Source organism: Crocodylus porosus, unplaced genomic scaffold (genome assembly GCF_001723895.1).
Source record: "Crocodylus porosus isolate Cpor-Errol unplaced genomic scaffold, CroPor_comp1, whole genome shotgun sequence".
Taxonomy (NCBI): Eukaryota; Metazoa; Chordata; order Crocodylia; family Crocodylidae; genus Crocodylus; species Crocodylus porosus.
This window is the reverse complement of record NW_017728943.1, coordinates 70,481,310-70,493,438: the sequence shown is the minus strand read 5'-3', so window position 1 is coordinate 70,493,438 and position 12,129 is coordinate 70,481,310. Positions and strand designations below refer to the sequence as shown.

General features: G+C 45.3%; 1 protein-coding gene across 1 annotated transcript in view; it reads right to left on the bottom strand.

Moving 5' to 3' along the window:
• The window catches only part of DNAH14 (dynein axonemal heavy chain 14), a gene marked incomplete at its 5' end in the record, with an annotated part of 314,106 nt that overhangs the window by 244,507 nt on the left and 57,470 nt on the right, over positions 1-12,129 (bottom strand). Inside the window, one exon of the mRNA XM_019548582.1 lies at positions 11,512-11,757. Coding sequence (XP_019404127.1) covers positions 11,512-11,757 — 246 coding nt within the window. The remainder of the gene's footprint in view (positions 1-11,511; positions 11,758-12,129) is intronic.

The window sequence follows — 12,129 nt, the reverse complement described above, 5'->3', positions numbered from 1 at the left end:
AAAATAGGGACCACATTGGCCCTTTTCCAGTCCTCAGGGACTTGGCCCGAGCACCAGGAGTCCTCGAACAGCTGTGCCAATGACTCCGCAATGACCCCAGCCAATTCCCTCAGCACCCGCGGATGAAGGTCATCCAGGCCCGCTGACTTGGATACATCTAAGCCCTCCAGGTAATCCTTAACTAGGTCTGAACTAACAGTTGGGGGACTCACATCCTTCCTGGGCCTCTCTACGCTATCACCCGAGAGCACCCCATTGTCAGCAGACAGGAACATGGAGGCAAAGAACTTGTTAAAGGGTTCTGCCTTCTCTTGTGCATCCGTCACCAACTGCCCTGCCCTGTCCCATAGGGGTCCAATGTTACCTAAGCTTCCACAGTGGTGTAGTTCTTAGAAGAGTGTGTGTAAGACTCCAGGTGGCTGTTTTAAAAATATTCAGAATAGACATTTCATAGTAACCAAAGTTCCCTCAACTCTGGTGGAGTGAGCTCTGATCACTTTCAATGGGTCCTCTTTAGTAACCTTGTAGCAAGCTTCGACACAGTAAAAGATTCAATTAGCCTTTGGACCAATATAATTGTGCCTTTTGATCTTTTAACAATGGAAATTAATACATAAGGAGAACTCTAGAAAGACTTAGTCCTAGACAAGGAAAAGGACATAGGTCTTCTTAAATCTAACATATATAGTTGTGCCTGAGTTGAAATGGTTTGCCCATCTAGGCTGTACATATTAGGTTTCTATCTTACTGAGGGACTGGAAATAAGTCTACAGCATGCCACTGTGAATTTACTGAGTTAGGTTGCAGTATCCTCAAAACATGCCACGCTTCTCCTTGGAGGCTGTCTCCTGAACCAGAAGCAGCATATAAATTCATATGGTGCTTCTGTGGACTAAGAGGTGCATCTACATGAGACATTTACTGAGGAGAAGACTAATTAGCTCCGCAGTAAAGTCTCAGCATCTACACATGTGGCATTATCAGGCCACACTGCCCTATTACGGTGCAGTAAACTAATAAATGCCGCTACAGATTAGTACTTGTCAACACGAATACTATCCTACGGAGAGGTTATTTAGCATGCCACAATGCACATGTAGACACTGATGGGGCTGGCTGGGTCACTTCAGTGTGGGGGATACCTGCCAGGTAACCCCACACTGGAACACCTTCGTGCCCCAGCCAGCATGTTGAGCTGGGTTGGAAAAGCCTGGGCTGGTAGGTTGATCCCATGCTCTGACCCGGCTCAACATGATGTGGTCCCAGGCACACATGTAAACGGTGCCTGGGAGCAATAAACTCCAGTGTGAGCTGCTGGAGTTTATTGCTTTGCATTAATTTCACATATAGATGTGCCTAGAGTTTGTGCCAATTAGGCTGCCCATACAATAATAAGCTCATTTGCAGAACTGCAGGAATGCAGCTACCCTGCTCCCAGTTCAAAAGGCAGGACACAGAGAGCAGCAAAACACATTTGTACATGCTTCTGCTTAGTATAGTAAGTTTGTAATGCAGACATGAAATGACTTGGTTCTCTCACTAGGGGAATACCTTGGTTAGGCCCTTTAGTACTCCCAGGTGGGAGATGAGAGAGTATTCCATGGGAGAGTGATGAGCTGAAATGCAAGAGGCATTATTGGATGCTAGAGTAGTCAGGCTCAGGGTCATTGCTCACAGGTGGTGCCCCAATCACCACCCCCTCATTACACTACTGCTGAAGGGACAGCAAAGTATTCTTTGGCAAAGATGAGGGATAAGTTGCCCTGCTTCAGTTGGTATTCCAGGATAGTTAGACTGAAAGCCTCTCAAGGGGGAAAAAAAGAACTGGCATAACATCAGGCTAAAAATATAGTGCACTTAGCCAGCAAGTTAATCTAGCTAAGTCTTTCTTTCTATAGATAAGAATATCCAAGCAAGCAAATCTACTCTACTGCTGATATTAATGGGCGTGTGCACCTAGATGGCTAATGCAAGGAGATGTACCTACTGAAGTTGTTCAGTTAGATATCCTAGGACTCCTATAGACACACAAGGAGCCTGTTCTGACACACTAGAAATCCAGCATATTGGAGCAGACTCGATTAATTGAGTCTGCTGGAGCATGAAAATTGAAATGCTCTGGCAGCTTTCTGCATCGCATGTATCCTTGTGCATCCCCATGCTGAAAAAATGGCGGCAGAGTGCTCTATATCTAAATAAAAGATGTTTAATAACCTTTAGTTCAAAGTGCCCCACCACCATTTTTTCAGCACAAAGATGCTGATACAGGTAATGCACAGGCACTTTTAATTAGTATGGCTTGCTAACTGAAGCACCTGGCACTGTATCCCAGAGCACATGTAAAAATGCCTGGGAAGTACAGTACTTAGTACTCTATCTGGCAACTGAAATACCTATTTTAGAAGCTCCTTTGAGGAGGGAGAGAAAGGGGTTTGGCAGAGGTGTTCTTGCCATTGATGTAAGTCATCATCAGTCACACTCTGGAAATTGACTTGAGATAATATAAGACAATAATATGAAGCCTCATTCTCACATAAGAGTAGATGCCTTAGCCCTGAAGATCAGTTGTACTCATCATACCTCCCACTGTAGCAGAAAGATGTTTGTTGCCATTGTCACTAATGGATGTGAAGAAGTAAGTTCTGACTATTGCTGTCTAATTGACCTTCACCAGGAGACGAGAAGGCCATGATGACTCAGTCTTAAGGAACGTAAGTTCTTATTGACAGAGAGCCTGAAGTGGACCCTATAAACTTAAGTCTCTGAACTGGAACTGGGTTTGATTTTGAAGTATTCACATTTCGGTCTAGAACAGGGGTCAGCAACCCCCAGCACATGTGCCGAGCACAGCACGTGAGGCCATTTTGCTCAGCACACCACTACCAGTAGCTGCTGCCAGCCACGAAACCTGGGCTGCTCCCAGTAGGCAGCTGGGAAACTTCAAGCCCTGCTGCAAGCAGACCAGGCTCTGTAGTTGGCAGGAGCTACCCAGAGCTTGGGCCAGTTGCAGCCAGGAGGCTGCAAACATCTGCTCTGGACTCCGGCATCAGCTCCATACCGGCAGGTGTGCATGCGCTGTGGAGTGGACGGTGTGGGAGGGGCCTGAGGCAGTAAAACCCTGGCATCTTCCCCACTGCTGGCATAGAGCTAATAACTGGGCTCCAGAGCTTGGCACAGCTGTTTGTAGCCAGCCTGGCAGCAGGCAGGCTGCAAACAGCTGCACTGGGCTCCACAGTCCTGGCATCAGCTCCATGCTGGCAGTGACTGCACGTGCACCTCAGAGCAGACAGCAGGAGGGCTATGCTGCCTCAGGCCCTAACCCCACCATCCACACTGAAGAGCACGTGCATCTGCTGGTATGGAGCTAATGCCAGAGCCCGGACCAGCTGTTTGCAGCCTCCTGGCTGCATCCAGCTCAGGCTCTGGTAGCTGCTGCCAACCACAGAGCCCAGGCTGCTTGCAGCAGGCTTTGCAGCTGAACCTGCCTGACTCCCATCTGTTCCGAGCCCAGCCTGCTACCAGGATGAGGCTAGCACTGCCCCTTGCCAGGAACATTTCAACTTTTGTGGGCTTAGCTGTGCAGGGTGGATGAGTTGTTGGGCTGATGGGTAGGCTGGGTCTTCAGCCAGCTGTGCTGCAGCCTGGGGGCTGACTCCCCAGGGAAGTACAGGGGCTCTGGCGGGACCAGGGCATTGTTAGGTTGGACTTTGCCCAGTGGCCCAGAAGCTTGGCTCCATGCGCCTGCGCATCTGGTTCTGCGTGACTGTCTGCCTCTGTCTGGTTCTGTGTGTCTGTACGTGCACGTCTGATTCTGGATGTGTGTGCACATGTGTCTGTTCCGAGTGTATTCTGGCTCTCTGTGTTTGTCCACATGGTTCTCTGTGTGTGTGTCTGTGTGTGTGTGTCGGGTTTGCTCTCTGCTCTTCCTTTTCTTTCTCTTTCTCTCTCTCTCCTTTTTCTCTTATTTGTCTCTTTTCTCTCTCTCATTGCAACATGCTCACCAAAAGAGGAATACACAACAACAAAGGCAACATTTATGATTATTAAATATACTAATATGCAGTATGTCCAGCCATGTACCCTCCCCCCACCCCAGGCTCCCACCCTCATTTTGTTTTTCTGGCATGCTGGCACTCCAGCACCTTCCAAGGTAGACATTATGGTTTTTTTGGCACTTGGGCCAAAAAACATTGTCTACCCTGGTCTAGAATATGAAACTGTGTAATGGAGGTTTCCTGCCATGTCTTAGGAAGAACTAGTTGTTTAGGAAAAGGTAAGTTGTGATATTCTTCTTGAAGACAGCCACAGCTGCAAGCCTCAGTGAAAGCTCTTGAGGCGGTCAAGAGACAGGGTAGTAAGACACTATTTTAGTAATGGTCTTGCTCTACCACAAAGTGGAGGTACTTCCTGTGGGAAACGCATGATGGTGCTGTGAAAATAAGGATCCTGTAGGTCAAGAGATGCAAACAAATGTCTTGGCTGCAAGAATGAAATAATAATACCTAACAATAATTCTAAACATAAGCTTCCAAATAAAGGAGTTTAGCTTTAAGTCCAAGATGATATGCTGTCCTCCTTTTCTTTCAGGGACCAAAATCCAGTCACCGTAAAATCTATTTCCTCAGAGAAAGAACAGAGCTTCTAGAGTGGTTTCTAGCTAGTGTATGGGTGACATTTATGCTTCTTCTTTAGGGCAGGTGGGTTAATCTCTAAGAAGCAGAAGGTATCCTTGAAATCTTTGATGGTATGCAGTATGAAGTGGCTACTATTTGCTTCAGATTTGGCCAATTTTGGGTACAATGATTTAAATCACTCCCCCAAATCGATTTGGCCAAATCCAATTCTGAGATTTGGCTGCTGCTGAATTGGCTAAATCTCCAAATCACACAGGCCCCATTTCCCACCTGCTCTCAATGGCTGCCTCGCCCACCCAGCCCAGCTCCCGACTCTTTGAAAAAAAAATCCCCCACTCACCGACCACTGCCAGGCAGGGGGCAATCCCTGCTGCCCCCCACTGCCCCATGCCACATGGGGGGCTCTGCCACGACCCCCCTGATCTGCACCTGCTCTCCCAGCCCTGCCCTCCATGGCTGCCCCACCCACCCCAGCTCCCAGCCCTTAAAAAAAAAAGCTCTGACTCACCAGCTCCTGACCAGTGGGGGGGAGGGGCAATCTCTGCTGCCCCCCACTACCTCACACCACATGGGGGGCTCTGCACAAGCCCCCCAGAAGCCCCGAGGCTGCTGCAGCAGCCAGTGAGTCTGGGGGTTATTTTGGAGCTTTTTTCTTAAAAGGCCAGGAGCTGGGCCTCGCAGGACAGTCATGGGGGGCTTGTGGCAGAGCACCCATGCAGCATGGGGCAGTGGGGGGCAGCTGAGATCATCCCCTGGCTGGGCAGCACCCAGTGAGTAGGGGCTTTTTTTTTTTTTTAAAGGGCCAGAAGCTGGGGCTGGTGGGGCAGCCATGGGTGTGGCTGGGGGAGCGGGCAGGGGATGAGTCCTGGCAGGGGTCCCCCATGGACTCCTCCCTCCTCCCCTAGCCCCTTCCCCCACCCGCTACTTATCAGCTCAGAGACCAGGTCCAGCTCCCTGTTACAGCAGGCAGGGGCTGCCTGAAATCGCCAAAGCTCTCCAAATTGATTTGAAGAGCTTTGAATTGATTTGGACCTTTTAATTGATCTCCTGATTTGATTTGGATTTGGAGATTCAACCACTGAACTGGGTTGAATTTCCTCCAAATCAAATCAGCACTTAAAGCTTCACACTGCCCTAGTGTGCAGAGCGTCATCTATTTACAGTAGAATATCTCTGCCCCTTCAAAAAGAAGCCCTTCAGAATATCCTGTATTTTCACAGAGCCAGAATAAATGTCTCTAGGTCATAACTGTGCCAAATCTCAAATACCTTGATGAGAGCTGCTTGAAGTGAGGTTTTCATCACCAAATGTCTTTCTTCAAGCAGGGTAGCAATTAATTTTCTGGAGCCTGGCAAAAGTTTGACAGAAAAAAAAATGCCAGGCACTCACAGAATATAAAGCTATGTTGAGCCAACACATTTTGAAGGTTGGCTTGGAACCCGTTAGTACTACCAAGTGTGTAGTATCAAATCCAGGGTCTTCAGCTGTTTGTCTTTTGAGCTGTTAAAAAACAAATGTTCCTTTTTGTCTCTTACAATGACCAACCTGTAAGCTGTAGGTGGAGTACAGAAAAATCGCACATCCTTGGAAGGCACTTAACAATGTTCGTCAACATTATATATGATCAGGGCAGGGGTGACAGGCATTTACCATATAATTCTTGCAGGGTTTATTATGGTCTCATTTGACAGGAAAGGCTAAGTTATTTGGTAAAGAAAGGATGCAAGATATCTGCAAAACTATGCATAAAAAAGTCTTCAATTTTCTCCACAAGAATTTGGAAGGCCTACGCCACCAATCTCTTAAGGTCCTGGAAGCATAAGAAGTCATTCATCTGTGATGTTGAAGGAGGAAGAACTGCCTCATCAAGACAAGAGGAGAAAGACAGTGGTTAGGGTCAGGCAACGCCTCTAAGTTTCATAGTTGTTAGGGGCTGGAAGGGACCTTACAGTTAACCAGGTCCAGCCTCCCCTGCACTTGGGTGGGAAACTGGCAGAGTGTTCTTTACATTCAAGAGAGATCAGACCCAAAAATAAGTAGGAGGGCTCTGCACTGTTGAAAAAAGACTAACGGGACCGTAGGTAACTAGTCTGTTTCTGGCTTCATCTCCAAGTAGAAGGTCTGTGGCAGAAAAAGAACACCAAGACCATGAACTTGCAAATCAGGAGACATGAGGTGGTAGCCTAGAGCTACATCTCTTCTCCCTTAGAACAGTTTCCATAGAACTAGTAAAAGGCAAAATGATAAGTGTAATCCCAAATCACAGTGATTCTCAGGATTTGGAGAAAGTGTTTGGTGAGGAGACCTCCACCTCCCACTGGCAGCACAAAAGGGCCTCAAATTGGAGATGGTTCTACAACTGGAATCAGAGCTGGTGCTACTGAAGGATCTACAATCAGAGTCCACAGAGAGTCCAGTTCTGTCTGGATCACCAAGCTGTTCAATACTGTGAATTGAACCATCTGGAGGTCATGAGACTAGCAGGAGCCCATTGTAGTGCACTATCCCTCAGTGGAGGAACAAGTTTCACTGCAAAAGTTCTCAATCAGATCCATGATGACTAGGTAGCAAAAGGGAAGCTAAGAAGTACCTTGGGCCCTTACCCTTGCATTTACAAGATACCATAGAAGTGGACAGTGCCAATCCTTGTCAGGACCCACACTGGGACACAAACAGGAGGATAAGGAACTAGTGAAGAGTTTCCTTAAGGAACCGTGGAGCAGGAATTTCTCTCTAGGGCCACTGACAGACATTAAAAAAGACAGAATTTTGCATGGCAAGAGGTGTGAGTCTGATATTGAGCATCAGATCCCATAATGCCATTTTGCTGGTGCAGGGGGAATCTGGGATCACAATCTCAGGCTCCCCCTGCATCAGCAATTTTCACTCCTGTGGTTGGGAGACTTATCATGAGTTGATCAGAGTTCCCTGCCCTGGGGATGCACTGTGCATTCCTATGGTGAAAGCTCCAATCAGCTAACAGAACTCCCATTGTGCTCCCCCAGCTAGGAGCCCCATCAGCTTCCAGTCTTTGAAGTACATGGAAGCCATTCCCCAGAGACTACGAGCACTGTCCACATGTTCAATTAAAGGCACAATAGGAACCAGCTACAAAGTTATTATACATATTTTGTGTAATAACTTTGTCGGGTCTTCCTGGTTTTATCACACCATTAACTGAATAAACCTGTGGCCAGGTCACTAAAGATGACTTAACCAGTAAATTGCATCTTAGGTATAATGTGTCAAGAGTCAGCACAGCAGCTAGGTTAATTAGCCCCTAGCTAGCTCCGGTTACCCAAGTGGGCTTGGCTGCCAGCAACCTATTTCCAGATGGTTCTAACTACCTGTACGGGCAAGGCAACCTGCTTAGAAGCAGCAGCCCTTTCAGCACCCAGAAGGCTAAACAGGCTGGCTCTTGCTCATTGGTTCCTAGTTCCTGCCTTCTGCCCAGGTCCCTACTTCCTCACTGATGGCTTGCGACCCCCCCACCCCCCTCACTACCTCATGGCTGCAGTCTGAATCCCTCTTTCTGGCTCCTGACCTGTAGCTTGTAACTCTCCAGTGCCAAGCTGCAGATGCCAGGTAATTTACTTGACATTAGATCTGTGCTCACTGGAGTAGAACTTCTGTACTATTGATGACAAGGATGTGTTGCAGAAACTGCCTAGGGAGAGAGCCCTAGCAGTCAGGCAGGAACCCCACAGGTGCAGGTTACTGTGGAGGCAGGCCTAAAGAGGGAATCAGCCTTTACCTGCAGCTGGTTAGCTGACTGGAAGAGGCAGGGCCCTGGACACATATAAATCGCAGGGCTGGGATTAGAGAGGCAGTTCCCTTCCAGCAGTCAAAGGGGACGGAGCATCTAGGGAAGAATTGCCCAGAGATGCTGCACCTGGGGCTAATGGGGCTCCAGCAGCTCCCCAGGTACCCTTGCCTACAAGGTACATAGTGCCGGGGTAGAAGTTTAATTCTTTTAAAGGGGCAGAGCGCACCCTGAACCTTTTGTATTATGTTATAGCCCAGGGGCTTATATTGTGGTTGCTGTCTTATAAGACCAGAGGATCAGGCTTAGGCTATTGGGGAAGGAGAAGGCCTCACTGGGGGCCCACTATAGTGTGGGGACCCCAGCACCAGTGTGGGCACTGTATTTGGGGTGCACAGACCCCCAGTGCCAAGGGGCGCTGAGAGAGACAGGACTGTGGAGAGCCTGGTAATGATTGTAGGCCAAGGTGAACTAAGGCCTTGGAGAGACAACATGTGAATGCCATCTGTGAGGCCTGGGGCATGGTAAAGGGGTGGCTTGGAGCCACGCAACTAGCCCATAAGGCTGAGGGTGTCCTGGGAGGCATTCATTTTGGAGCGGAACCCAAAAGGGGTCAAGGAACTCACAGGGTTCAGTGGGGCCCATCAGGACCGTGCCCAAAATACAACTTGAGGGCATCTTCCCTATTTAGTATAGCACACCAAAATGTGGCAGACAAGAAAGAGGGTGCCTGTTGGACAACAGTGACATGGTCAAGGAGCTCTAGGGGTATCATGGCCATCCCTGAGGACCCCATTCCGCAACAGAATGGTCTTCTCAAGAGGACCATGCAGCCCTGTATCATTAGCATCCAACTTAGTCCTACACTCCAGATATTAGAGGGTGACCATATAGTTTACCTAGAAGATAACCTGGAAACTAGCTTTGCCCTCCTTCCTGGTGAACAACTTAAAACGCTACATTTCCCAAGGATAGGGATTCCCTAATAAAAAGAAGCACTTAGAAAGTTTGCCTGAAGCAGGCATAGCCTTGCTGCAGGAGGAACATAGCTACATAGCTTAAATCCAGGTGGCCTGGAAGAAACTCTGGCAAGTCAAAGGAAAGGTGTGGCCAAAGTGTGGTGGAGGGAAGGGGAAGAAAATAAAACTTCAAATATTATCTTGCTGGGATCCTATTAATCTTGCTGGGATCCTATGATCCCAGCTGACCTTCTGCCCCTGAGGCAGGGGGTTAGACTCAGTGATCCTCTGGGGTCCTTTCCAGCCCGGAAGTCTGTGAAACTCACTTAGCTATAAGAGCCACATAGGAGACTTAATGTCTCACTAAAATAAATATTGAAGACCAGGAAAAAGGAAGAACAACAACTACCACTACCCCGCTTCCTACTCCTTGCAGAAATGAGAAGAAAAAGTAGTAAAAAGGTGTGGGGAAGGTACTGAGAACAGCTTCATGTAAAATGCTGTCTGGGTTAGCCAAGAGAATATCTCATCTCACCCCAAGACAGATGAGAGGAACAGAGAAACTAGAATCACATATTGCCCTTTATACGCTAGATCCATTCTGTATGGATATTTGAAGGACTCCAGACTTGAGCATTTGAGACATGTGAACACCCAAAGTAAAAATGAGTATGAACAAGCATTTAAAAATAAAAACTTAGGTTACATAACCCAATAATACCAAAGTAAAGTTAGAAAATATGCATCCTGATTTACTTCACACACAGGATTAATTATTTCACAAAGAAAAATTACAATCAGATAAACACCCTATGCAATTGATAGTCTCTCTACAATTCAAGCATACTGCATAATATTAGAGAATGGGAAGACTCAGTAAAGAAACTCATGTATCTGATATCATGACTGAATTAAGGACTTCATAACTTACTTTGTATTCAGTACTTTTTTCCATTTTAGCACCTGTGATTTCTGTAAGATTCCTTTTTCTCTCTACCCCTTTCTGAGTGTCACAAAGCTTTCACTTTTTCTTTTATCCTTTTCTGTTTTTCCTGTGTGATTTTGGTGACTTCATCTACTCATAGAACTTCAGTTAACATCTCTACCTTGATGATTAACAGATAATGTTCTCCAGACTTGATATTTCCCCTTTTTCTCTAGTTCTGCATCACAACTGCTCTCCCTGACATCTTTCTGGAGGTCTTGATAAAACTTGTGTTTAGCATACCTAAAATTAATCTTTTTTCTTTCTGCATACACCCAAACATTGTTCCCTGCAACATTTATGGTTTGTTTCTACACTATACAATAAAAATCAGTCCTTTCCTTCAATCTGTCTGGGCCAGTAAAATGCTCATTCACGCCCATCACCGTTTATCTTTACTACTACAACTATGCTACATCACACACACACTTTCACTCTCTCTTAGTGCCATCATTCTGACTAGACAAATTCAGGCATAAAAAGTCATGCAAACAAGAACAGAAAGCTAAAGAAAAGACAGGTGCTTTAGAAGCTAAATTAGTTTTCCCTAAATCTTTTTTCTGTTTAATTCCTGCCCTGAAAGGACATAGCTTCTTTTATCTTTTGACAGAATTGAACATAAAAAATATGCAAAGTTCTATCAAAATAAAATAACTCCCCCCCACACAAAACCTTATTACTAACTAAATAAACTTAAACATGAGTTCTCAAATGCTGAACAAAACATTTAGCACAAAGGTAATCAAATACAATCACAACACTGCATAGTATTACATAATACTGTGTTGATGTAGAACTTCTGAGATCTTTGAAAATACTTGTAACTAGTCACAACTCCTTACAGCATCACACACATAGGAATGAAAACTTTTACAAGGGATTTCCAGGTAGGTTTTCAATGTAATTTAAAAAAAGCAATAAAGTATTCTATTAATTCAATTGTACACACCACTTGCAAATTTTATTTCAGAAAACACATTCAAGTTTTCAATTAAAACTCCCTTTCTATTACAAATATGTATCTTGCTACTATGCATATGGAGGGGTGTCATCTGAAATGAATTCCAATGAATAAAAAAATTAACATAATCCTTAACAAAAAAATCACCTATTACTTCGGCAACACTTAAAATATTCTACAGACATTTGCAAATGATGAGTAACCTTTACCTTAATTGGTCCAACATAGCAGGAGCCCTTAATTGTTGAAATTGTTACTTGAGAGTCTTCTAACTGAGCTATTATATCTTCAGCTGATGAAATAATCATGATAGTTGAAGCTTCAAAATAGTGAGGAGATAAATGGAAATCAGTTTTGTTCCAAAGATCTATTATTTTATTCAGCATTATTTCAAGGGTAGCTTCATTTGTAGCAGTTATCGATATTTCATTTATTTCTTTCTTGTACTGAATCATCTAGAGTGAGAAAAAAACTTACTTAATATCTAGCAAGGTATTACCTTACCTGTATTTGTACATTACCTATACAGATGTTTTGGTAACTATACAGATGTTTTGGTAAATAGCTGAAATATACATATTTCTGCAAAATATATGAAATTCATATTTAATTTTCAGAAATGGAGCCTGATTGAACCTGTTTAAAGGTCAACTGTAAACAGCCGTATTTATGTATTGTATTTTAAGAAGTTACGAGTGGAATTCTATTTTCCTTTGTGTCCATATGGCAGCTTTCTAGCCACATAAGTGGCATTTTTGCTACTTAGACCCAGGCAACAATTTTACTTCACCTGAACTATTGCCACATAAGACTAAGCTTGCACAGGT